The sequence below is a fragment of the Amphiura filiformis genome, chromosome 4 (assembly GCF_039555335.1).
Source record: "Amphiura filiformis chromosome 4, Afil_fr2py, whole genome shotgun sequence".
NCBI classification, from domain to species: domain Eukaryota; kingdom Metazoa; phylum Echinodermata; class Ophiuroidea; order Amphilepidida; family Amphiuridae; genus Amphiura; species Amphiura filiformis.
In genome coordinates, this window is record NC_092631.1 from 68,400,713 (window position 1) to 68,428,356 (window position 27,644).

General features: G+C 38.4%; 4 protein-coding genes across 5 annotated transcripts; 2 read left to right on the forward strand and 2 right to left on the reverse strand.

Annotated features, from left to right (window-relative positions):
• The first annotated feature begins 2,239 nt into the window (after positions 1 to 2,239).
• LOC140150339 (integrase/recombinase xerD homolog) lies at positions 2,240 to 5,613 on the forward strand. The gene is given in 3 exon segments (XM_072172346.1): positions 2,240 to 2,398; positions 4,229 to 4,597; positions 4,599 to 5,613. Coding segments are annotated over 3 exon segments (1,173 nt in total). The 3' UTR covers positions 5,244 to 5,613.
• Positions 5,614 to 11,007: 5,394 nt separating this feature from the next.
• On the forward strand, positions 11,008 to 27,321 carry LOC140151281 (epidermal retinol dehydrogenase 2-like). 2 transcript variants are annotated; one of them, XM_072173563.1, is made up of 5 exons: positions 11,008 to 11,241; positions 14,309 to 14,887; positions 15,392 to 15,636; positions 25,098 to 25,214; positions 26,286 to 27,321. In XM_072173563.1, the coding sequence occupies exons 2-5, from the start codon at positions 14,348 to 14,350 to the stop codon at positions 26,365 to 26,367; spliced, it is 984 nt and encodes a 327-aa protein (XP_072029664.1). In that variant the 5' UTR covers positions 11,008 to 11,241; positions 14,309 to 14,347; the 3' UTR covers positions 26,368 to 27,321. The 2 variants fall into 2 exon arrangements, with proteins under 2 accessions (XP_072029664.1, XP_072029663.1); XM_072173562.1 differs by having other exon boundaries at positions 11,009 to 11,237.
• On the reverse strand, positions 16,617 to 19,031 carry LOC140151282 (uncharacterized). The gene is made up of 2 exons (XM_072173564.1): positions 18,305 to 19,031; positions 16,617 to 17,886 (listed from the first exon to the last, which is right to left on the reverse strand). Exons 1-2 carry the CDS (start codon positions 18,805 to 18,807, stop codon positions 17,472 to 17,474), a joined length of 918 nt encoding a protein of 305 aa, XP_072029665.1. The 5' UTR covers positions 18,808 to 19,031; the 3' UTR covers positions 16,617 to 17,471.
• Positions 19,131 to 24,264, reverse strand: LOC140149582 (uncharacterized). The gene is given in 5 exon segments (XM_072171660.1): positions 19,131 to 19,781; positions 19,784 to 20,636; positions 20,669 to 20,715; positions 21,483 to 21,611; positions 23,707 to 24,264. Coding segments are annotated over 5 exon segments (1,944 nt in total). The 5' UTR covers positions 23,971 to 24,264.
• Positions 27,322 to 27,644: the final 323 nt, after the last annotated feature.

A 27,644-nucleotide genomic window follows, 5' to 3' on the forward strand; every position in this document is an offset into this window, starting at 1 on the left:
TAATTAATTAATTAATTTATTTATTTATTTATTTATTTATTTATTTATTTATTTATTTATTTATTAATTAATTTATTAATTTATTAATTTTTAAAGTAATTAATTCATACATTCATTCATTAATTAACTAATTAATTATTAGATGAATAAATAAAAGTTGTGCAAGAAAAATCAATGCAATAGATGTCCCATTTCGTTTACGGCTATCTATCTGTATATTTGTTTTGTTTTCATAAAATTGCTGTAGGCCTATTTCTCTTTTGAAATCATTAGGGGCTGTGCAATAGTTATGAACCCTGGGGAAGGGTAAAATTGGGGGGCAAGAATTTTTTGGCGAGCCGCAAGGGGACAAGCAATTTTGGCCAGCCGAGGGGGGAAGCGATTTTTGGCACACATCCATGGGGTGCGTTTTAAATAAAACGCTCTAAAAAGGCTTCGAAAAACAGTACGGAAACGCTTTAATATGCAAATTTTCCTGCTCGCCGCTCTCGCAACATAATAAGCCATACCGCATGATACCCGCAAATCATTGGCATGTGCAAGAGGGGGGCTAAGAATTTTGGCGGACCGAGAGGGGGTGCAAGCGATTTTTGGCAGGCTGAGAGGGGGGAACGATATTTGGCGGGCCATTCGGAAATTTTACCCCCGGTAACGTACTGTTATCCTAAGCCTTTTTTAGAGCATTTTATTTAATAGGCGTAGGCCTACCATGAATAGGGCCTATGTGCAAAAAAACCCTCCCCCGGCTCAGAATTATTACACAGCCCTTGATAATCTCCGGGGATAATCTCCAAAATCATTCAATCATTCTTTTGATAGACCTAAACTCTTCTAGTAGGCCATAGATTTTAAATACTATGAGTAAGCCTATACGTATTCAGCAAGTGACATGTACAAGTGCTATAAACGCCGTGCATCAGTGTGTCACTTCATTAATATTAGGCCTACTAACCGGCTCACACGCTGTAGTGTATAAATGAATTTTCTGTTATGAGCCAGGAACCCTATTTGCATAACATTGGTGAATGTTACGTAAGAGTTAGGCGGGTTATACGAAGGTAGGCGCTAGGGCGTTGGCCAGTCATTGACTGTTTTCCTAGAGACCAGTGCACATTATTAAAGACGATTTTATGTTCTCATTTGATCTCAAGTCGGGTTATCATCATTTGGAGATATTCCCAGATCACACCCAGTACCTGTGTTTCGCATGGGAGTTCAGTGGCACAATCAAATATTACTCATTTAAGGTCTTAGCTTTTGGCTTAAAATCGGCACCTTTCATCTTCACTAAAACTTTAAGACCTTTGGTAAGATATTGGAGAAGACAGGGGATCTTCATAGTGCTGTATTTAGATGATGGATGGGGACGAGCGGGGTCCTTTGACCAGTGTGAAGTGATTGCAAAACAAGTAAAAGCAGATTTGCTCTCAGCCGGTTTAGTGCCTAATGTAGACAAGTCAGTTTGGAATCCAACTAAACGGTTAGATTGGTTAGGGTTAACATGGGACTCAACAATAGGGGCGATTAGCGTTACAGAAAGAAGGGTTAACGATATCATTGCAATTTTTTGAAAGAATTCAAAAGGATTTGCCATATGTTTCGGCTAGAAAGCTAGCCTCCTTTGCAGGCAAGGTTATGTCATTATACCCAGTAGTGGGATACATCGCTCAATTGAAGTCAAAGTATTTATACATGGAAGTAGAGAGGAGAGTTCACTGGGATAAAGTTTATAAGCTGTCCAGTGACAGTAGTGTGATAGAAGAACTATTTTTTGGAGAGAACATGTAGTAGAGTTGAATAAGAGACTTCTCTTTGAATATTCTTGTCCAGTATGCTTGGTATATTCAGATGCTAGTGATTCGGGTTGCGGGGCCTGGTCGGCAGAGTGTGGGGGATTAAAGTTTTTTCAGAATTGGAACATAATTGAAAGCAAAAAGAGTTCCACCTGGAGAGAACTTAAAGGTGTATTTTTAGCTTTGCAATCCTTTACACCCCAATTACAAGGAAAGAAGATATCATTGTCTACCGATAATCAAGGCGTGGTCTCCATAGTCACTAAAGGTAGCATGAAGCCAGAATTACAGGAAATTTCTTTGAGCATTTACAATTTGTGTAAGAATAAAGGCATTGAAATAGAAATAAATTGGGTTCCCAGGTCTGAAAATTCTGAAGCTGATGAGCTGAGCAGGAGAATAGATTTTGACGATTGGGGTGTGAGTCCAGAATTTTTTGACATAAAATGTGGGGACCACATTCTGTAGACCGGTTTGCTGATGAATTCAACACAAAACTGAGAACATTTAATTCAAAGTACTGGTCGCCCAAAACAGCTCACGTTGACGCCTTTACATGTGATTGGGCTGGAGCCCAGAATTGGTTGGTTCCACCAATAACTTTGGTGAGCAAGGCAGTTAAACACTTAGTGGCATGCAAGGCTTCTGCAACTTTAGTAGTACCAAGGGGGTGACACTAAATTCACGGTTGTTCTATTAGCAACGCAAAACCTATGAAAAATTCCGCTGGTTTACTAGCTAGAAAGTGAGGCCAGTTATCGATCCGTTATGAATAATTCATGTTCGACCCCTTGGATCATGTTAATTGCTATTGGCAAATAACAACGTTGTTAGTTTTGCGAACTTTGCCTGTTCAATGAGAGTATAGCGCGCCCTCAATACATCTGGGCGCAAACCAGGCGAAAACGATCCAGTTTAATGAAATGGCGGACGGATATTCCCATCAGGCACCAGTGATATGTTTGTTTCAAAGAAAGTCTACTAATTTGATATGAAATGACATTTTGCAATAGCAAAGTCAAAATTAGGACTTGAGGTCAATAACATGAAGGAAATACGTGACCAAGGCAAGGTGTGAAACACAAGTAGTATTTGAAGTTAAAATAACCTTTGATACCCGACCTGACCTTCCATAGCTTTCCATCATGGCGCCTTATTCGTCTTTATGCATTTCTATATGCTCTCAAGTAAAATAAAATACCAATATGCACTAAGCAGACAGAATGTTACTTGGCTCCCAGCATGAATTATTGATTTTATACGGAGGTAAAGAAATACACAGTTGCCTGCAAGCCGTGCACCATACTCCAAATACTTCGGTAAATCTGAATAATGGTCACATGCAGACATATCATGTGTTCGGGAAATCACGTGGCAACATTTTAAGATTTCAGACTTGTTTACTAGTTAAATTGTCATTTGTACTGTTGATTATTTATCTTTGTTAATTAATATATCTTTTAAATGCTGATAAATCGTGGTTGGCTGCCCATATTATATGTTAAATTCAATGTTTTATGAATATAATTCTACCACGCAGAGGGGTCACACAGCATAATTTCACACTACACGATTTAGCTAGATTTGGAGCTCTGCACTTCAAATTCACGTCAATTTCAAAGTTTATACACTTAATATATTTAATATAATACTTATTTTTTGTTATAACAAACTGGAACACGAAATGTACTAGCTTATTACCTATACAGAAAGGGGATTTATACACATTCACTCAGCAATTTGACATGCCTGGCGCATCAAGACATTCTCTGTCTGGATAACATGACTGTCGCCCTCAATACGTCTGGGCGCAAATTTAAATAACAATACGCTATTTACATATGAATGCGGCTTCATGCTAATGTCTAGTGCCGCTTCCAGGCCTATTCCGTGGTAGTACCTTGCTGGACTTCGGCTGCATTTTGGCCTATTCTCTTTTCACCACATAGCAAATACAAGAAAGCCATAGTGAATGAACTAAGGTTCAATGATCCGAAGCATATTTTCGTGCAAGGAAAGAATCCTAATTCTCTGTTCGGATCCCCAAAAATGACGAGCGCCGTGTTGTGTTTAAGGTTAAACGGAGCCTTGTGTTAATTACAACAAATTATATTATAAACATGATCCATATTCCCTTATAATGTAACGGCACCAAAACGGTGATGAATGTTTTGAAAGCGTCTACATTTTAAGGCGTGGAGAAAGATGTGTTTGCTCTGAATAGCAACAAAGCCACTGGGCAAGAGATGTTTATTAATCTCCACTGGGAGATGCGGTGTTAATTGTATCACAGATTATAGAAGGAATGTGATTGTATATAAATACGGAAAGCCACTGGGCACACGTATACAATATAACGAGTTTGATCCACTGGGAGTCTTTTCTTACTGCCGAGTACAGAATAGTCAAGTCCAAGTTGAAGAGTTTAACAAAAGCGAACGTTCGCTGATAGACGTTTTTTAATTTGTTTCAGAGATGGGGTGACTGGAGACTTGAATCTGGAAAAGGCGTTATTGGCTTCTAGAGCGCCAAACACGGTTGCCAAGTATAGCCGAGCATTCGAGAACTGGAAGGCATGGAGTCTGTCTCGAAATATTTCGTATCTTCCCGCGATTAAAGACGATATAGCGAGCTATTTGATTAAATTGTACAATGAAGAGGCCCCTTATTCAAGAATAGAAAGTGCGTTTTACGCGATTAAATGGTATCATGACTGTTCACTTTTAGTTAAAAATAACCCGTGTGAATATAAAATCTTGCATTTATTGTTAAACGGCTTAAAAAGGCTAAGTCAGAAACCAGTTCCCCGAAAAAAGAGCTAAAAAGGAACCCATAACTCCAGAAATGCTACATGCTATAGTAGGGAAGAATTGTTCGCCAGATAGTCTGGCGGGATGCGAACTATGTGCCATGCTGCTAATATCTTACGCAGGTTTCCTTAGACACTCTGAGCTTGCAGAGTTGAGAGTTTGTGACATTCAGTATTTCGGTTCGTATATGAGGTTGTTTATAGTGAAAAGTAAAACTGATCAATTTAAGAATGGAGTGTGGCTTATAATAGCGGCTACAGGTAAAATAACGTGCCCGGTCAGTATGTTCTATAGGTACATCACATTAGCTGGTATTCAGCTAGATGGGTCTGATCAGTATCTCTTCAGACCTCTTGTGTTTATGAAATCATCTGGAAAGTATTTCCTGAGGGCAGGTAAAATGTCATATTCTAGATGTAGAGATTTGCTTAAAGAAGCTCTGGTAGGTATTGGAGTAGACTCCAAAAGATTTGGACTACACAGTTTAAGAGCTGGAGGGGCCACAGCAGCAGCCAATATAGGAATACCGGACCGTCTTTTTAAAAAGCATGGTAGGTGGCGGTCTGAGAGCGCTAAAGACGGTTACGTGACTGAATCATTACAGCGCCAATTGGCAGTTTCAATGAGTTTAGGCATCTGAGTAAGTTATAGAAGTTATTGCCACTTGGACATGAAACTTGAAGTGAAAGACATGCAGTTTTAGATATTAATTAGCAGTCAAGTGAGGACTTTCTAAAGTAGTCAGAATGAAGATTATTGCAATTGAGGTATATTTATAGAAAAGGTTGTTAATGTAGTAGTAATTTATAAGTAAGGTAATTGCCTAAATAATAACATACATGAGATTAAGCATAACCATTGCATTGCGATTATTCCTTGATCCAGCTTTTGCCCGCTCTTTATACCTTGAGATTAGGGAACATGGAGATGTCCATTGTCTCCTGGAAGAACGGTGTTCCCCTATTCTTAATATTTTTTATGTTCCTTTTAGTTAAAAGGGGAGGGGCAAATACGGGCGAGGGCGGTATAGAAAATATTTTATTTACGTTTGAGGGTACCGAATTAGTAAATAAATGAATTTTGTTATGAGCCAGGAACCCTATTTGCATAACATTGGTGAATGTTACGTAAGAGTTAGGCGGGTTATACGAAGGTAGGCGCTAGGGCGTTGGCCAGTCATTGACTGTTTTCCTAGAGACCAGTGCACATCACGGATAGATTTAATTTTTGTTAAAATTGTTAAAAGGTGGGTTTCAGCCCAAATTTAGCTTGTTGGAAGTCAATTGCAGATTCGGATTATTCTGGCTAGAAAGAAAAAAGTAACAGCAGGACTACGTAGCCATAATAAGTAAGTTGTGTTCGAGTTGTCGTGATTGGAGGTGATCTATTATAGTAAGTATGATATAGGCCTTGCCTGTCTAGTTGTGATACTAATCATGCTAATCGTGTCGTGTCGTGTCGGGTAGTATCGTGTTGGTGTGTTCAAAAGGTGTAGGTTACTTAACTTACTTAACACAAATTTTTCACGATAGGTTCTTGCACTGTCCATTGTCTCCTGGAAGAACGGTGTTCCCCTATTCTTAATATTTTTTATGTTCCTTTTAGTTAAAAGGGGAGGGGCAAATACGGGGGAGGGCGGTATAGAAAATATTTTATTTACGTTTGAGGGTACCGAATTAGTAAATAAATCAAAATTCAAAACACTCGGGTGATTACATAATCAGTGGCCTCAGCTCAATTGAGGGCGTTTCAATTTATTACGTGATTTGGGAAATGCACAAGATCAAATAGAACGGCGAGTAATGATTATTTACTTGTTTTTAAAACCCAACTGCTTAGGGCGGTAATACAACGTGTACGTCCGATAACTATAGATTGAATGATATTTATCATCACACGAGGAAACAAAACAAACGAGGTCAGTGGAGGTCAGTGGTCTCAGCTCTCAGAGGGGCGCACTTTCAAGCTTGGTACTCGCATTGAACAGACAAAGTTCGCAAACTGAATGGCGGCTTTATTTGTCAACCGTAATTAACATAATCAAGGGGTCGAACATGCTAATATCCATAACCGATCGATAACTGGACTCATTTTCTACCAAGCAAACCAGCGGGATTTGTCATAGGTTTGCGTGCGTAATAGAATAACCGTGAATTTAGTGTCACCCCCGTGTCAGACTGATCTTTATGTTATTACAGCGAGGCTCACATACAATGTTCAACACAAAGTGAACGATGTTATAACTTGGAGGGCTAACAAACCAACACCGCCAAATTCGACTGACGTGTGAACAACGTGGGATGCTATGAGGAAATTGAATACTCGTTGTCTCATCATGCATCAGACAGGGTCTAATTCTGCATAAAACCGGGCAACGTTATTTCTATAGATCTGCTGCGCATTCAAATTGCATTGTATTGCATCGTAATTTCATTTGTGTCTATGCTAATTATGTTTACACGAACATGAACTCACGTGTTTTCAAGCAAATTCGCCGATAATAGGTGATCAAAAGCGATCGGAATGTTACAAAAGTACAGATCGCATTCAGCTTACTTCATATGAGATGATCTTTGGAAAAATACAGCATAATTTGTCTTGGTGTTTGCGGAATGCCATGCAGTAAAATATTAATACGTTGCGGCAATTCATGATTGACAACTAACAATCGGCGTGTCCTTCGTATCCTCCACTGTCAATTTCTTATCCACTCACTAATCCTCACAAAAGCTTTGTGTTGATTACGTAATGTGTGGAGGCAAATTGCAATAAGTACAATGAAATAATGAGTAGGGCGGGCTCCGAGGCGGGTTTCTTCTTCATCTTATGTAACAGTATTGTTCTCCAAAAAACCCGGAAGCTTGTCGTTTGGAGCTCTAGCTGAAATACAGCAAGATAATGTAAGATGGTAAATGTAAACCTGTATTTTAGCTAGAGTATCTCGAGCTATCATGCATGTGTGTTTATGGTTCGGATAGCGGTTACTTAGCAACTCTCGTTCCGCCTTGGGTTTATTGAATACACTCTATATAAAGTCATCAATATGTCGTTTCCAGTCCTTGGCTGAACTATTGGGTTCAGCTATTAATTTTTTTAATAATAATAATTTTGTTAACCCCATAGCATTAAAAAACTAGTATTTTGATAAATAAAATAGCTGGATGCGGTATGCAGCTGATTGGGGTGGTTACGGGTCGTTAAAACCACTAACCGCGAAATATGGATATCCAACTAGTTTGCCCCGCAGGGCTACAAAGCACCGTTAACCGCGAAATATGGATATCCAACTAGTTTGCCCCTCGGAGCTTCAAAAACCACTCACCCCGAAATATGGATATCCAACTAGTTTGCCCGCAGGGCTACAAAGCACAATTAACCGCGAAATATGGATATCCAACTAGTTCACCTCGCATGGCTACAAAGAACCACTTAGCGCGCAATATTTTTTACCTCAAAAAAAGAATTAATATCTGCCAACAAACGTTTCAAAACGTAAAAAGCGGCCAAAGTTTAAAAAATCTTTCCTGTGTGGCTTTTCACCCTTTTTTAAACTTGGTCCCATTTATGAAAGTTTCTAAAGACCCATACGAAGTCATCTATAGGCTACTTGTTGGTTTTCTTAGTTGTCAGTGTTTATTTTGTAGAGCAAATGAATTAATGTTCGTGCTTATTTGAAGTTTTTTTCCGTATAGACGTTATAATGTATTTTGTAGCAAATACTCACTTTGTTTAATTCTTCATCGTCATGTGCGATTGCTAAGTATATATAATACTCTACTACTCTTTATGATCACGCAATATAATAAAACATAAACCTTGAAATGTTTTTGATAATGGTTGCATGTAAAAATTAGGACTCATTCTTCATGTTATTACTACTTTACTAAATGGGACCAAGTTTAAAAAGGGTGAAAAGCCACACAGGAAAGATTTTTAAACTTTGGCCGCTTTTTACGTTTTGAAACGTTTTTTGGTAGATACAATATATTCTGTAGTAAATCGATCAAATGACGGTGATTGTTCAGGTATTATATGCTTGATAGAATTAAATTGTCTGACCAGCTAGTATTCTCCTCCGCTGTCATTGTGATTCCAGTCACTCCACGTACCGTGTTGCGAAGGTGGAGGAGACTAAAGCTGTATTAACGGAAACGGAAGGGGTTAAAAATGATGTAGTTTAAGTCGAACAATATCGTGACGTAGTTTCCGGCATTGTTCCTATGCACTTTCACCCTCCTGGTTCAATTCCCATTCATGCATGCTGCCAGATCGAGGCTCCTCGCATATGGCGGAACCGTGCAATGGGTGAATACATAGTGGAAAGGCTTAATTTCCGCAAGAATTATTTTTCAGCATAAAATTATGCTGAGTATTGTTTAAATTACATAAAAGATATGAGTGGTATTCTGATCCCGGATTCTGATATAGGAGGGGAGTGATTTTAGTTAGCCTTGTTCAAGGCCTTCTAAGATTTTCGCCCTGCTTGAACTATTTTTGGGCTCACGAAGTCAGTGAGGTGTTCCAATATCTAGGTATGATAGGTGAATTCAAATTTGCCATCAAATTGCATCGTTTTATATATCAAATTAAAGCCCTTGAGTAAACTAAGCCAAAACTGAAAACCTTTTTTTTCATAGCACTTTCCGTAGCAAAGTTACATCTTGTCAAAGATTGACTTTCATCAAAAAGATTCAGCTAGCAAAATTCCCCAAAACGGCATTTCGGGGTGTTTCTAGATCTTAGTCTCATGGCGATGGCAGCTTTTTTAATGGAACTGCTATCAAAATCCTCTAAAATTCCATGTGCGACTTGATTATCACCATAAAAAATCATATATTTGGGTCAAGTGAAGTATAGAAAACATATTTATGTAGGTTTCCTTCACCCACCTATTCTCGAAAAAAATTCAAATTTCTATGTAAATATGCATTGTGTTGGGGCCCCGGTCTCGGCGAATTCGCTGACTAGTAAATGTGTTAACTAAGGTTTGCCTAGGTTACCTACAATATCTGTGGTGAGGGCCACAGATTACGGCTCGGACCGTGTGTAGGCCTATGCTGAAAAATCGAACTTGGGCTTAGTCTACGAACCGCCAAAACGAAGTCTCGCCCTATTATTTTTTTCGTACATCATATTTGTTTGATTTTTTTCGTTTTTCATATTTAGGCCTATAAATCAAACACGGAATAAAGCAAAACTCACTGAAAAAACAATATTTTCTAAAAAATCAACTGATTTTACACGTATGCGTTACAAATATGATGTACGAAAAAATAATCGCGCGCGGGCGGGCTCGCAGGCTCAACCCGAGTTCGATCGTTCAACTTACGCATCATTATAGCCCCCCCCCTTTTTTTTTGACTTGCCAAACATTTCCCCTTCCTCATATTAGGCCGTATAAAATTAATGTTTTGGTTCTCGTCCAGAGGATTTTCATGAATTGATGAGGGAGGAGGTGTTTTTTTTTTTTTTTTTTTCAATGTAAAATTAGCATTGTCAGTAGTTTTCGGTCTTCTCCAACAGTGCTCGAGGAAACGATGAGGCCCTTTTTTTTCTTCAAATGTGAGATTCTGAGGGATAAACCACCACAAAAAGACTTGGAAGTGATGCTTGTTCTTTAATAAACTTATTTATATGTATGAAGATTTCATAAATCATTCCAAAGTCTAAAAAATTTGAAAAATCTATAAAAAAATAATAAAAATCTGACAAATCCCATAAATTGAGGAGGGAGGGGACGAGAACCAAAATATTAATTTTACACGGCCTTATTGCAAGCAACCGCAACTTGTGCCTCATGATGCAATCCATGTTTGCCGTTTTTGACCACTGAGTTTGATTCTCACCCAATACCCCCGGGCCGCGCGGGTAGGCCGCCCCATCCCACCCCCCTCACCCCGGTGCCACTACACGGTCACTCCATTTCATATTGAAGTACACTGAGGGGCTGCACAATAATTATGAGCCTCCCCCCCGGGTAAAATTTCCGAATTGCGTGCCAAACATGGGAAAATCGCCCCCCCCCTTTCAGGCCTAGAGGGATGGGCCATGACCGGCTTCATAAAAGGGCATAAAAAGGTCTCCCGACCCTTTCATTCAAAAGTTTGATGACCCTGTCTATTATTACCTACAGGCTGCAAATTGCTTGGAACTGTCCATTTTTAATAGGGTGGAGCACAGATTTCAAAATGTATATTGTAAAACCTTTCTCTCATTATCGTCCTTAATATTGAAGAAAATTACACTTTGAACTTTGCCTACAATATAATCATATATTGATTTGTCCATATGGACTATTTTTAACAATTAAAATACTCATTTATGAATTATGATTTTTAAAAAGTTGTACATTTTACGTTCATGGACTTCGCTCTTACCGATAATCACAATCTTGTGGTCCATTTTTGTCAACACAGCCGGTGTAACGTAACTTGTGGTCGCATGCATCTGATGATATGTGATGACTGCGATGGTAAATTTTTAGTCATCTGTTTTTGCCGACAAATTCATGATTTCTTTCATTTGAGGCACTGGAAATTACGATAAAAACAAACTTACTAGCGACTTTGACTTGAAGATCCAGGGTTTGATTAGAGTGTGATCGTTGCGGAGGCAGTGCACCACACAGTTTACAGTAGGTAATATTTAGCCTGGATTATTTGGCACTTTCAGTTTCCCACGCGTTTGAATGGGAATTATTTTGCCTACTTCCCGCATGTTTGGGGAGCACATTTCCTCATCAAATGTGCTATTCTATATTGTTTGGCAATAATGTCTCTTACGGTCACTAGTGTGTCCAAAATTGTAATTTTGTGTGTTGGATCGCAAACATGTGCATGCAGGTCAGATATTCTAATTCTTATTCCCGATTCGAATTTTGCACCCTGACCCTTCGCAAGGACACTTTAAAATTTGGAAAGCATGCATAATTGATACCATTCATACACCCTTAGTTAGAGCCACATGGCCAATCAGAAAAACCTTTAGAAAAATATGTGGTGTGCATAAATATTGTATAATTGCGTGCATCCATGCATGCACGCACAGTTTTGCGTACTAAAACGCTTGATATTGATGTTAGACCCTCCCTCGGGTCCATGGAGAATGACTGGTAATGTAGATTACAATATATAACAGAAAAGTTCAGATTTACACTAATTAATCATAATTGGGCAATTATCATGCCAAAATGATAGGTATTTTTATCTAAAAATCGGTATGAATGATTAGAGGGTTTTACAATTGCCTACAAGTTCAATACATCATATCAAAAAATACTTTTTTTTATTAAATTTGACCATGTAACACAAATTACACCACCTTATGAGATGACATGCGACCATTTTAATATTAACTCATATATCCCTTTTACAAAGTAAAAGATGATGCAACTGTTAGAATCATACCATATCATTTATTTCTATAATTATTCCAATATCTTTTTACAGAAGTTTAGTATCATACAATGTATACCACAAAATTCCCCACACATTCATATCAATTACATTGCTTTTAAGGGGGTACTACACCCCTCGATAAATTTGTGTCTATTTTTGCATTTTTTCTCAAAAACTAATAACACAGAAGTTATGTATATTATAGGGGCAAGGAATCCAATTACTACACTGGAATTTCAGTGACCCAAGACAAGCGGTTTGTTAGGGGTGGTGCAATAATTATGTGTACCCCGGGGTGAATTCTCAAAATGGTCTGCCAAAAATCGCTTGCCCCCCCCTTTGGCCGTGCTAAAAACCTTTGCCCCCTTTCGACGTGCCAAAAACATTTGCCCCCCTTTTTGACGTGCCAAAAAATCTTTGCCCCCCCTTACACATGCAAGATTTTGGGGAACCCAATTTAAAACCTTAAATTGTCTTAAAGGTCCGTAACCCGATCGACAGCATCATCCCCGATTTTTTCATTGTTGATGAGGTTTTGGTATCACATAATAGATACTATTTTTCTCATTACTATCCTGAAATTTGACGCTCCAAGTCGATGTATTTCGGAGAAATCATGAATCACAGCGGTTTTACAGGTATACCAGTTTGTAAACAATGTTAAATACTTTGGAAGTCTGGGAGGGAATTATGAACGAAATATCAGTCACCGCAAGACGGTGCGTAGGCCAGATATAGTTATGAAAACGGCAACGGTAAGCGTGGTGTGCTAAATAGCTCAATTGACTAGCGTTTGTTTTTTACCGAGAGGTACCGGTTCAAAACCCGGTCTCGGAAGGGTTTTTTTCCTCTCCATTTTACCCAAACTTTTTTATATTCATTTGAAATGTACATATTGCAAGGGGAAATATATTTTGTTTCCTTTTTTTTTTTCTGAAACGGCACGAAAAAAAAAAACATTTTCCGTTCAATACGGGCCCGGCCTTGAACAGCATGTCAGCATTCGTCATTGCCTGCCCAGAATGCAATTCACGATACCAAGGTATTGGATTGCAAATTTGGCTATTTATTCACATTTACGCTGAAAATGCTCTCGTTTTTTCACAAAGCAGCATAAAGGAGGCGATATTTGGTATTATTATGTAATTTTAAAGACAATCCATATCCAAAACCAATAGGGTTACCCACCTTTAACATGTAATGCGAGCGCAGCGAGCAGGAAATTTTGCATATTTGAACGTGTTAGAACGCGTTTTCCCACGCCTTTTAGGGCGTAATATAGAAACAGTGCCCAAAATATCTGTGCCAAAATTGCTTGCCCCCCTTTCGACCTGCCAAAATTGCTTGACCCCCCTTTCGACCTGCCAAAAATGCTTGCCCCCCCTTTGGCCTGCCAAAAATCTTTGCCCCCCTATAATTCACCCCGGGTACACATAATTATTGCACCACCCCTTATTTATGATCAGAAATAAGGTATCGCTAGGATGTACCTCGTTCGACGTTTCCTATCATATATACTGAACCGCTTGTCTTGAGTCACTGAAATTTCAGTATAGTAATTGGATTCCTTGGCCCAATAATATACATAACTTTTGTTACCAGTGTGTAATTATTTTTTGAGAAAAATGCAAAAATAGTCACAAATTTACCACATGGGTGTAGTACCCCCTTAAGTTAATTGTGCTCAAAATTTAATACATCCTTTCAAAGTAGTGGGGACATTCTTTTTGTGATGTGATTATATCGAGATTACTGAGACACATTGAACCCTGGGCATTGAACTTGGCTTGGTGCCATCCATAGTGTTCAAAGGTTGTACCGGTCAATAAACGCTATTCAAAACTTGAATAGCAGGAAAATGCTGAATGTATTTGATTTCATTCATGCTTTCAATATGCAAACAGGATGTAGCGTGGTCTTGTAAAATATCACATATATAATACGTAAATAATATGAATTTGATAAGCTACAGCTAACTTGTATTACCGGTATATCAATATCGTACATGTACATTGTAATTGAAAATAATATTTTTTAATCTGGCTATATACAATGTATCACAAATTGTTGAACTGATACGCACAATGTAATCTTAGATGTAATAGATGTACAAAAATGTTACCTTCAAAAATAGTGAAGTTATAATTCACAGTAGGGTCAGAATCTTGTTTCGCAGTGCAAGAATCAATCTTTATTCTTGCAGAATAAATTTGCAGGAATCATTTGATTCTTACAAATCAACTACAAAAGTTTACAAGAAAATTTTCTCGGAATTCTGACCTTGGATTGGATTTCTTTGTCATTTCAGATTAATTGATTTGTCGGAGTAACAACAGAGCCTGCAACCATGTGTGAAAACACAGACAGCAACAAAAACCCTAACAATGATGATGAATCCTATCTCCCAGCAGGACCACTCTTCAAAATGTTCACTCTCCTAATTGAACTTCTCGTTCTCATCCAAAGAGTAATACTCTCCATTCTCAAAGCTGTGTTTGAAGCACTCATCTCACCTCGACCGAAAGACATTCGTGGCCAGACAGTCCTGGTGACGGGTTCTGGGAATGGACTTGGTAAACTGCTGGCTATTGACTTGGCAAAGTTGGGTGCACACGTTGTATTGGTAGATTTAGATGAAGAAGCCAATGAGGCTACAAAGTCAGAAATCAAAGAAGCAAAAGAGATGGGACAGCATGTATATGCATATCAGTGCGATCTGAGTAAGAGAGCTGATTTACATAAGGTCATAGGTCAAATAAGAAAGGAAGTTAGCAAGATTGACATTTTGGTGAATTGTGCAGGGATGGCTAATGGGAGAATCTTGAAGGATTGTTCAGAACATGCTATTGATAGGGTGTTTGAAGTCAATGTGAAGTCACAAATATTGGTAAGTAGTGTTGTAGCTTCATTCATTTTTCAATGTTCCTTGGCTTGCACTTTGCAAATGGACCCAGAATCATGCTGAAATAGGGCTATTCTATTTGAAATCCATACATCCCTATGAAAGATGTGACCTTAATCTCCCACACAAGGGGCATAGATTTTAAATGTTGTTGCCATTCAGATAACCCCATTTGAAATTCACATAGGGGGTGTAATGTGTATGGATTTCTAATAGAATAGCCTAACAATTTTCACTTAACAAAACCAGATGTTCAGATCTGATGAAGTCCTCCGATGAGATGGATGAAATATTAGTAAGTAAAATCTTGCTGGTTTCATCAAGCAAATATTGTTATTTTATTTCACAAACAACCCTGGGTCGAGGGATAAGAAAATGGAATGTTCTTGTACATGTACATGAATTTTGGGAAAACTGCAGTGCTTTGTCTAAAACTTGGCAACTCTATAGTCTCTGTCAATCACAACTCAACTGTGTTCCTTTTTTCAGTTAACCAAAGCATTCTTATCTGGAATGATAGACAGACAACGTGGTCACATAGTCAACGTAGCCAGTATATCTGGTTTCATCGGCGTCAGTGGACTCACAGATTACTGCGCCACCAAGTTTGCTAGCGTAGGATTTAGCGAGGCTTTACAGAGGGAGTTACGACTTACCAAAGCTCATGGGGTGCATGTCACTGCAGTGTGTCCTGCATTACTAGGTGCTGGAATGTTTGGACAATGTAGCCCAAGGTAGGTGTGAAATATGAAGAACTCAATAGACCAAAATGCATGGTATTTATGTATGTCCAGAAAATGAATTCTGTGGTCCACTTGCTGGGTGTACTTGGAAACCACATTAATCAATGGACAAAATGAGTACAATTAGCAGTGTAAAATCCCTAAAGAAAAAAAACGCCAATTCGAACGATATCGGGCTTTTTAATAATATGATGGAAATTCCTTTTTTTTCAAGGAGCACCGGTATTAAAAATATTACTAAATATTACTGCTTCTACAAAAAACATAGAAAAAAATAAATTATTGTTCTTTATAATATATTTTATCAATAATTACAGTATTTTTGTTACCTTAATAGAGTATTTTGGTGGTGGTGGCATGTGTGGGAGGAGGGGGGGGGCTGTGGGAGGATTACAGGCAGTTACATACAACATACCACTCGCGCTCACCATTTTTCCAAGCAATTGGTATATGTTTAACACTTACCATACAGTATATAATAAAATGAGACATACAGAGGCAACAATATCTTACTTTGCACTTTATGTTGTTTTTATTTTTGCTTCTTCTTTATCATTTTGATCTTCTTTGCACCAAATCAAAGTTTCACAGCATTGAACATCATTTTTATGTTTTTGAAAACACTTTTGTTTGAGAATACAGTGGAACCTCGTGAACACAAAACATTTGATTACAATGATTTGTTTTTCAAATCCTTGGCACTGAGTTTGTATGTAATAAGTGGATAATGATAACACACAATCCTTCCTTCCTGGTGATGAGCTATAGTTGCAACCTAGGCTTTATGTGGAAAGTTTACCTACAATTGTATGCACGATCCTGAGCCTAGAATTGCGGGTACTTGTACAGGTAACTGATCTGGGATAACTCCCTACTGACGAAGGCCAGTAACTTTAAACATGTTCAAGGCAACTGCCAAATACACGGGTCCAACAGCTTAACGTGACTTTCCGAACCACGGCAAGACCGGTCATTCACTGCATGTACTAGCCTGTACATTACACACAGTGGATGGGGTAGAGGAGAAATTCTGTAATTATATCAAATTTATAGCCCAAAGCCTCAGAAAAAAATCTTTGTATCCCAACTGAATTTTGTATGATATAATTACAGCATTTCTGACCTAGATAGGAACCTTTTGGGGTAGCAAAGAATCCTGGTTTCGATTGAGGCTCGAACCCACGATTTTTTGAAACACCCGGCCGACGGTACAGTGCGCAAGACCGCTCAACCACCTCTACCTCTACCTCTGAATCTGAAAACACAAACTAAAATGTGTGCCCCATAAGTTGTGTCAAAGAGGTTCCTCTGATTCAGATATTGCCATATCATACAGATACCATAACTTACACATTTATCCAGACATGTCTTGATTTTTTGAGACCTAAAAGTGACTTTGATAGATCTTCATGCATGACATGGTCCATAGCTCTGATCATGATGTATTTTCCACCACATTCACATTGCAGCATCACAATAAACTGATTTTAAATCGGAAATGCAACTAGTTGGATGTGATGACTATGCATTAGAGACCTATAGCTCTGATCATGATACACCACATTCACATTGCAGCATCACAATAAACTGATTTTAAATCGGAAATGCAACTAGTTGGATGTGATGACTATGCATTAGAGACCTATAGCTCTAATCATGATACACCACATTCACATTGCAGCATCACAATAAACTGATTTTAAATCGGAAATGCAACTAGTTGGATGTGATGACTATGCATTACTGTTAATGCATAACTTGAAATTGTACTTGTCTGTAGGACAAAACTGGCCAATTCTCCTGAAATCAAAGCACTTTAAAGGGTTTCAGTCTTCACTTTCACTATCACTGTCATCATCTTCATCATTGTCATCCCCATCATTTGTTAGACATTCTTGAGGAGTGTTCTCACATGACACACACTTGCACAGATCAGTGCATGGGAGTCCTTTTTCCAAACAAGAGCATCCACCTTGTATGCATTTTGTCTTCTTACAGTCACAATGCACAAATTCTAGTATGCTATCAGGTGCTGGTGCTAGGTCAGTCCAATGTATAGCAATACTCTCACCGTCTACTATCCATCCTCTTCCATGGGGTGATGGAATGTCAGGGAACTGGTCAAGGGCTGATTTATACACTGCTGCCTGGTAATTAGCTCGCATAATGTGCTGCTTTAGGGAGTCTTGGTTTGGTGGCATGGCCTCTTCTCTGTGCTTGCCCATCTTGAACTTGGTATACCTGAAAGAATAGAAAGTAAAAATCTGAAAATAAAACATTTTGCATACCGGTACCTCGAAAAAACTGATACAACAAGGATTTCAATCTGAACTTATGTGTCCATTTTTTCCAGTTTGAAAGTGATCAAGGCTCCTTTTACAGTCTGTTGCTTATACACATGACTTCTTGTTCTCCGTTGCACATAGTTATTCACTTGTATGTGAACTGCTCCCTGAGGCAAGAATTGAATTTGGATGGATTCGATTTTTTATTAAAATTTAATTTCCACTATAGATGCCTCATGTGTGAACCTTGTGCAAGAAAAAAACCCAACTGCCTTATAGGTCTCCACTGCTTGACAGGATGTGATGCTGTTAGTAGCTTCAAAGAAAAAGGGAAAGTTAAACCAGCCAAGCTGCAGAACTTTCAATTTACTCACCTGACAGTATTTACATCATCACAGTCGTGCTGCCCATAGAGTCGACAAACAAACTTCTCCACTTGAGTAGCCTGGTCTTCATCAATTTCAAAGCTGTCACCAAGAGAGAAGAAGACTGGAAATTCAGCAACATCTTTGAAGAGTAGCTTGGCTGGTTTAACTTTCCCCTTTCCTCTGAAGCTACTAACAGCATCGCATCCTGTCAAGCAGTGGAGACCTATGAGGTAATTGCATTTTTCCTGCCCAAGGAAGCGGTTCACACATGAGGCATCAATAGTTCTCAAATTCTTCCCCCTCCCTGTATGAAAAAGCACACGTCCCCCCATTTCTTCAAATACGCTGCTGAAATATATGGCTAAGACAAATACATCAGTGTCAGGGCTTTTTATGATGATATCTTGGTTTTGTTCCACTGATGTAGCTGCTATATACTTACAGTGTAGTAGCATCCTGGTATCTGCTTCCTCATGGTCGCAGTGTAGGTCATCTATTTCCTCACACATGACTACTCCATCTGAAGCAAAGATTGCATGGCACTCTTGTTTGTGGGCTATGTACACTTTCACATCTTGAAGTATGCTTGTAGGTTGCTTCTTCCAGTGATTGAACAGGTACTCTACCAGGTTCTCCTTGTTGGCACTGCAGCTCAGAAATTTCTTCCATTGAATTGGAACACGTTGTTCATCTCCACATATCTTGATCACTTGAGTTCCACTCGAAGCCCGTCTGTTCCGTTCTGTATTTTTTATACTAATGAGGGGATACTGGTCAGTGACAAAGTGGATCTGCTTGGATTGTGTACGTTGTGCCAAGGACACCAGTTTCTTCAGAAGCCATTCAGCCAGTAGACCAAATTTGGATTTCCTCTTAGCATGAAATACGCGGAATCTATTCTCGATGCTGGTTTCTGCTGCTGTCTGTAATGCATATTCTCAATGTTGACATTACCCAATGGTACTCTAGGTCCTTGATTTCTGCCTCCAAAGTATGGAACTATGTTAGATGGTGGTGCTTCAAGAGTGCGCTCTCTAGTCTTCTTCTGTGATGTAGGATTGCCAGGTGAAGGTTGTGAATGGGACGAGTCATATCTACTACGCTGAATGATGATTCCAGATGTGCTGTGAGTTGTGCCCTTCCCTGATAATGTTTCCTCCCCAAAGTCTATGTTGTCCCATACCAGAGTTGTGAATGTAGATGGATGAATGTCTGGTGGAATAGGGTGGTCTCCTAATTTGAGTTGCTGTTTTGCCAAGGCTGTGTCATGTTCAAGAACAGATGAATTTGATGTGCAGTGACCCAAACCATTCAGAATCCCAATAAGCTGTGCTGAGCCAGTTAGGTGCCGGACTGCCATTGTCAAGGAAGCATGCTTGGGGGTGACAAACTTACCTCTACTTGATAAATAGAGCAAGTCCTGGCTTACGGAAAGAAGTTTTCTGTGGCCATCTGGATCTACTTCCACTCGAAAGCGCCCCTTGTTGGATCATCAGAGAGACCAGTTGACCATGCCAAGAAATTATACAATGGTGTTGGCACAATTTCTTCACTTCTGCTCAATGTCACATCACTGGTAGATGGAGGCCATGGAAGTTTAGCTATATTTGGTTGCTTCATGATGGTTTTGAGGTCCAAGGCAGTAGTGTACAAAGTGTGTAGGTTTGGTTGCTTACTAGCCAGATGTCTTGGTTGCTGATCTTCTCCTTCATTTGCATCTGTATCTGTATCTGTGTCATCAGTTCCAGTTGTGTCTGTATCAGAGTCAACAGCATCTTCTGCCACGCCTGCAGTGGCTAATGTCTCGCAGTATACAATATCACTCATATTATGCATGTGGGGTGTTTGAAATACCAACTGAGGAAAGGTTTTCTTTAGTCTTTGCTTTAGTCTGCTTGAACTAGTTCCACACTCTTTTCCTTCCAATGACTTGACCAATTTGATGAACTTAGCTTTGATATTTCTTAGCAGCATCATTTGTTTTCCCTTGAGCCTCTTCTTGATAACCTCTTCACATAGCACATTGTATGCTTTGTTGTAGAAAGGAGATTCTCCATCATCTTTTCTCTCTTCACGTGTTAGAAAGCGGACATAGTCCTTGTAACATGACTGATGGTATCGTACTTCAATTGCAATGAGATCTTTACCTTCAACATGTAGTAGTATTCGTTCATCCTCTTTCTGTCTTGCAGCCTCAAGCAGTCTACCAGCAGAGTAAGTTTCACACTTAGAATATTTGTCACGTACTGTCTTACCTTGATGCTTCAGCCATTTATCTTTCTTGCAGCAAATTATACTGATTTGGGGGAGTACGTGTGCTATTACAGTAGAGGAAGATGGAAATGAACTTGAAGAACGCAGCCTTCTTACCTTGGGCTTTGTGCTGCCTCCCGAGCCTTCACCAAGATTTTGAACATCTGCAGAAATAGATAAACAAATGGAGGAAAAATTCTTTTGAAAATAATAATATTTGGTATGGTGCATAAAATGAGTGTTATGTCCTGGTAGAAATACTTTCTGGTGCAATATTTTATTGTAAAATATCTAGGTACTTTATATGTTCAATATCTCAAGATGTGATGGTATTTGCACAAAACATTTCTGTCATCATCAGCTCAATATGCATACAGCAGAAAAATCAAATTTAGATTGATCTGAAAACATGTGTTAATTATACATGACAAGTAATCAATATTGCAATGTAGTACTAGTAGTGGTTCCAGCTGTTGTGACTTCAATCCCAATAGTTCGGACAGGTTCGATTCCTGTAAGTGGAAGTTATTTTCATTTTCGATGTCAGCAGAAACATTTTTTTTTTTTGATGAAAAACACCTGGTCAAAGTTGTGATGTTCCTTTAATACATTTCAGAATAATTGAGTTAACATTACACAGAGAGAAAGCTCAAACGTGTGGGTAAATAAACATGAAATAATATTTTTAATCTAGTCAACCACACAACTTAATGACAGCCTGTGAAAAAATTATTGACAATCCAGTTCATAGAGCGTCGCACTACTAACGCGGAGATCCCAGGTTTGAATCCTGGATGGTCAGTGATTTTTTCAATGGCTGTCATTTATGTTGTGTGGTTGACTAGATTAAAAATATTATGAGTTAAAATGATATTAAACTAACATGAATGTAGAGTAAACGTACTACTACTACAGACAATTTGTTTTGTACCTGTACTTGTACTTGCGGTGGCTGTATGCGTTTCTGGGCTGCTCTCTCTACCCCCTGCTCTGCCAAATCAATCTTGGACACATCGCAGAATCTTCTACGGCAATCAGAATGAAAGCCAATATGCATATTCTAAAATAAACAACACAAGAGAAATCAAATGTAAAGGGTACTATTAATAGCAAGAAGACAACTGATATGATAATTGCCTGACAGAACCATTTCAACTTGAAGTTAGAGAAAAAGAACCAGTCAGTGACCTCCGGTCAATCGACTGGTAAAACGTTAGAATTAAGAATAAGAATCTTGATTATGAAGAATAAAAAGCATAATGCCGGTATTTTCTTAATTTGACAATTAAGACACCGTATTCAGGTGATGAATTGCACATGGGTATTGTGCAAGTCAGCACACCCTAGTTATTATTTCAAAACATTTTGATTTAAGAAAGATATTACAAATTTATAGATCAAACATTTAATTTGAAAATCGCAAATCTTGGCAATTGCTTGTTTCATGGGTTTTCTAGCACTATTTGAATTGGGCACATTGCTACGTGAACCTGTCAATAATTTTTTGTTGTTGACAATCTGCTTTAGTTTAATTTCCTAATCCTAATAATGAAATATTCTTATAAATTGACCCATTTTTTTATTACAAAAATTCTTGTTTTGAATTGTTTGGCAACGGTTTTATCCAGGGGTTTAATCGGACTGTTGATCGAAATATCTGTCCACAAACCAGGCATCGACAGCTGTGATGATCGGGGGATGAAACGAGTTAGTATTCATAAACACGTAGCAAACTATGCATGTGTACCGCCAGTAATCAGTATCATAACATAAATTGTCCTAGTGTTACAGTGTCCTATAAACAAAGAGAATCTATTCATATGTGACCCGTTACAGCAAAAGGTACCTTAAGTCGGGAGCTACATATGCCTTATTTTGCTAGTAACAAATGCATTCTAAACCAATCATTAATCCTATTGTTGTAGAGGATAATAAGCTTGTACCTGTCTATAGAACTGTTTGTTATACAGCTCTAGTCTTTATTTGATATGGCTAATCCCTGTTCAAGTGGCATGAGTGGTGGGTTACAAAAGCATTGTATTGTATTTGTATAGGTATGTATTAGCCACCCACTAACAATGAGACGACATTCCTGAACCTCGTTGACTTGTAGATGATTTGAAATGACCGCCACTTCAGATTGTCATTATTGTTTGATATTTTCTGCCAACATTGGGGGAAAAGAGACACTTGTAGCAGCCGACATAAGGTACCTTTCGCTGTAACGGGTCACATATGTTCATGAATCATTGATCATATTGATTGCGGCTTATTCCGTGCATGAATAGCAATGAATAGAATTTCATTGTTACGGACGCTGTGTCACGGTGGACACTCCGTCACATTACACAGGTACCGTACTACAAAGCAATGATATGATACATTACAATTTTGCTCTAACAGCAAATATGTCAGGATGTCAGCTATCAGTGGCATATTCATGTTGGGAATTCTGAACAATTATGATTTGGTAATACTCACACATATTAGGGCCATGTCAAGTGTACCCCCTGGGTATGGGTGTTGTAATTACTGCATCTACGAGTTGCACTGCCACTGACTGAGCAGTGAGCACTGATAATTGTTCAAACGGTAGTGTCAAATGTGTAATAAAACAACATGCAACACTAATGTGCCTACCCCATGTGAATCAAATCCACCCTGGCACATAACTTGGGTACAGTGATAACTAATTGCTACATACTGACTCGGTGGCCGTCGCGTAATCAAAAAAAACATTCATGCAACCATTCCATTGACATGATTGTATGTACCGCACTCCATAATCATAATACTTCCGAGGCTTGTGGTGAAAGTGCAGGTTACAGGGCCTTTGTTCTTATCGCACAAAACGCGCGATTAGGCGCAGCACGCGTTTACCCGCTATGTATGTGAGTGATCACGCGATAGCGTTGGCCCAGTAGTCTGCACTTTCACCACAGGCCTCGGAAGTATTATGATTATCAGTGTACATGATAATATTGATGATGCCTTCTCGCAAATGTACAAGTACGAGCCATGGTCCATGGATGCACTGTGTGAATACATGATGCCACACTAAACAGACTTGATTGTCATGATTGTGTGGCAACACTTATATATTGTAAGCTTATATTTTTATAGTCTATAAATTATGACAATAAAAATATGCTTACCTTGGATTCTGCATCCGGAAATCTGTAGTCTACAGTTCTGACAGCACTGGAGTCGAATTCGACACCCAGGACTTCCCCAGCATTTTGAGCTACTTTGTGCTCTTCCCGGTCCACCAGCTTCACCCATCGTTCAGCACAAGAGATATACTTGCTCCAACTTTTTTCCGAAAACCTCAGAAAATCACTTGTTGTGCCAGGCACAACATGCATAGCACAAACATGTTTAGTTTCAGAATCACTGCTGGCTGCTGTGGGGGCAGCCATCTTGTTGTCAATGACAATAGCCTATGTTTTGCTGCCCTCGTGTGAAAGTATATAGGCATGTATGCACTGCCTACAGTTATCCAATTACAAGGATTAAGTTTATGTCCTTTTTCACACATATTCAATGTGCAACTAAATGCACTGATTTTTTTGGGTTTTTTTGGTCATAATTGGCTACTTATTTTCTTAGGGATTTATGTCTGGCCCAAACAAATAATTTTATCTTTCATATAAGACCTTTTCCATTCACACCCATAAAGTAGACCACGGAATAGCGACTAAAACTGTCATGCATTTTGGTCTAATCATTCAAACTTAGTTTAAGAACTGCACCGGTGGCGTTACGAGAAAAGACTGAGTTGATTGACAGGCAATATAATTAGGTTTGCGTGTATAGTGCATGTTTCATCTGCATACTCCAATGGAAAAGTGATTTTCGAAAGAGTGGTATCTGGGATCCCTCACACTTCTGCACCACTGAAGTGTAATTAAGGGTAGACGAGGTATTGTTGGTCGAAGCAACCTAAAAATCGATTTTCATTTTCTAGATCGATATATTATTGAAAATTAACACCTTGATGTTTTGCAAAAGTTCATTCTACAAATCGTATACTTTGCAAACTTGCTTAATTTATTGTTGTTAAAACAAGTCATGTACGTTTTACAAAAGTGTTGTTGTTTCAGCGCTCTTTACAACGTAACTCAAGAACCGCAACACCTATAAAAGTATCTCTGTGATATTTTAATTCTTCTACACGCTCGCTATGAATTGAGCAATGCAGTTTTTGCCAAAGCTCACTACCATTCGTAAGATGCTGTGAACTACCAAATCACAACAATTTAAAATAATCAATAACCTTAAAGTGATGAATTCATTTATTAAGTATGATGCCCATGTATCCTTTTGTTCTGTGTATGTATTTTCACTTTATGTAAGTTACAGCCATCCATCATTGTTAAAGCAGAACAAGAGAGATGCCATGATTTGAAAACTTTTTTCTGATCTGATACATACTTGGGCATACAGACAAAATGCCTATGTCCATACATGTGTGTTACCCAGTAAGAATGTAGTCAGTAGTGTTTGTACCATCATTTATTGAGAACATGCATACTGTCTATTTCAGATTCCCTGCAGCGGTTGAGTTGGAGTGTGCTGTACAACAAATCATAGATGGTGTGTTAACCAATAGGACTGTAGTTTTCATACCTAAATACATGAAACTTGCACCACCACTCAAAGAGTAAGTTGTGTGTCTTCACACTTCAATCATGACATTATTCAAATTTGATTTACTGTATTATCTGTAAGGGTCCCTCTAATAAATAATGAAGTGACTGAAATGTAGAAATTTCCATACCATATCATGTGAGTAAGCTTAAACTGACATTGCTGGATGTCAAAATCATGCAATTACATGAACAAAACCTTTGTTTGTAAACTTCAACTTCCATCCAGTTCATTGCCAATTGCAGTTTCATTTTCATTCAAAGAAAAACTTACACAAGTCACAAACATAGTATAGCTCTGTTTGAGGACTCTGTTATTTCCATTGCTTCACAAATTTCTCTAGACATTCTGTGTTGTACTCCCGGCATCTTAAGAATGTTCAAATTGTCCCAATTTATTACAGTCTGTGTGATAGTGTGACATGGTGCTATAAATGTTACAGTAATTGTTTTAAAGAAAAACATTTAACCCAAACGGTTACATTTCAGCACATCACATTAAAGCCCCCATTGGGTGCCCCATTCCTTTTTTAAAAGAATTTTTATTCTTTTTTGACTTCAGTAAGGCCTGGAAACATATCAATTTTCTGCAACCATAATGGGCCACAAAACGCTAACCCTAACCTTAACTCTATACCCTACCTTAACTCTAAACCCTAACCTTAAACCCAAGGGTTAGGTGTATTGCATCCCATTATCGTTGCAGAAAGAAATTAAGCGTCCTGGACATGTGTGGGGTTTTACCAACATAAGGGAGATCAATAGTCAGTATACCTTCCTCAAGGCAGTAAAGTAAAATCAAATTTCGTGATTTTCTCAAAAAATGCTCATTGTTGAAGGAATCTGTTATTCCAGTTAGATTACTTGTGTCATTTCCACTCTGACAATGTGTACTTTTATATGCTTATGATGATTACTTTTAGAGATGTAATAAAAAAAACAATGTCTAAATTACTGCCTTGAAGGTATACGGACTATAGAGAAATTTATGAGCAAGTGAGCATGATACAGTGTCTTATCCGTACTAGTTTTTGTTAACTTTGTCCATACTTGTAATTGCTCATTTGTCTCTGTTGCTTTTATAGGTTGTTACCTGTGAGAGCATTCAACGCCATCCTAGATTTCATTGGGGTCACAAGTTTTGTCAAGGAATCTAACCGCCATTGATTCATCATTAGAAGACTATCCATGGGATCATGTGCAACAGAGTAAAGGAAACTAAGTCCAGCCACTGCCAGCAAAATAAAGATTCACAAAGCATCATTTGGCGACGAAAAAAGAAAACCCTGTTCTACGGGCCCGACCGACCCAAATTTTGAACAAATTGTTCAAATGAATGCCGACCCAAATTTCGGAAATTTCAGGAACAATTTTTTTTTGTATTTTCTCAAATTACAAATTATTTACAGATTTTGGTGATTTTATGGGTCATTTCCAAAAGAAAAAAAAGGCCGACCGACCGACCCTACTTGAAAGGTCCGTTCGCCCGTAGAACAGGGTTTCTTTTTTTCGTCGCCTTACTGCTAGCCTACTTAGGCGAGGCCCTAATAAAATGAGTATTTCCTATTCTTTCAGTTCCAGTGACCGCCCTCCCCTGTGACTGCGCAATCAAAGAAAAAAGGGGTATACTCACTTTGTTTTTGACCTTTCTACTCCACCACATCGCCTCATATGTATTCATTCTCACATATTCATTTAAAGGTCCCTGACCAGATCGACAGCTTCATCCCCCATTTTTATTCATCAAAACTGAGATTTTGGTATCAGAAGAAAGCTCATATTTTCTTATTACCCCGTTAAATTTAACGCCGGGCATATGTTTTGTTTAAATGGTGTGATCAAAAATGTAGTGATTTGTGGTTACTACATGGAAGTGTATATATACACTATCCAATGCGACATTGTAATACATGTTTCTGCTTCTCATATCAAATCCGCTGCAGCAATGCAACTCAAAATTTGGAAACATATTGTAGGCCTCAAATTCTAAGATAGAAAGCAGAACATGAAAAATTGGACCACACCCCTTTAAAGAATCTTGATGAATGTGTAATTGTGGAGAGCGTAGCGCAATGGTTAGGGTACTTGCCTTTAGTGCATGAGATCCCGGGTTCAATTCCCGGCGCACAGTGGGCCAGGGCGGAATCAAAGTGTGCCAAAATTCAAATTTGGTGAATGTGGAATTTTTAATTTTTTTCAGTTGTTTGAGAACGAAAACATTCTGAAGTATATTGTTTGGCCCATAATTTATGTTTCGATGGATTTCATAAGTGTCGTTTAGTCATGAATTTGAACCAAAATTGTCATATTTTCTCTTAAAATGGTAAAAGTGTGAATTTTGAAAACAACTAATATAACGTTAGTAAATGAGAAACTGTTGTCTTGCCATTGTGCATATGTCATACCTAATAGTAGTCAAACCAAATCATTAAAGTCAAAATATA

Excerpts from the sequence above, each read along its gene's own strand:
- LOC140151281 (XM_072173563.1), top strand. The coding sequence starts at position 14,348 with ATGTGTGAAAACACAGACAGCAACAAAAACCCTAACAATGATGATGAA. Across the intron at positions 15,637-25,097 it reads TTTGGACAATGTAGCCCAAG|ATTCCCTGCAGCGGTTGAGT; the intron begins GTAGGTGTGAAA and ends TGTCTATTTCAG. Across the intron at positions 25,215-26,285 it reads CTTGCACCACCACTCAAAGA|GTTGTTACCTGTGAGAGCAT; the intron begins GTAAGTTGTGTG and ends TTGCTTTTATAG.
- LOC140151282 (XM_072173564.1), bottom strand. The coding sequence starts at position 18,807 with ATGTGTGAGGAAATAGATGACCTACACTGCGACCATGAGGAAGCAGAT. Across the intron at positions 17,887-18,304 it reads GATGATGTAAATACTGTCAG|GTATACCAAGTTCAAGATGG; the intron begins GTGAGTAAATTG and ends CTATTCTTTCAG.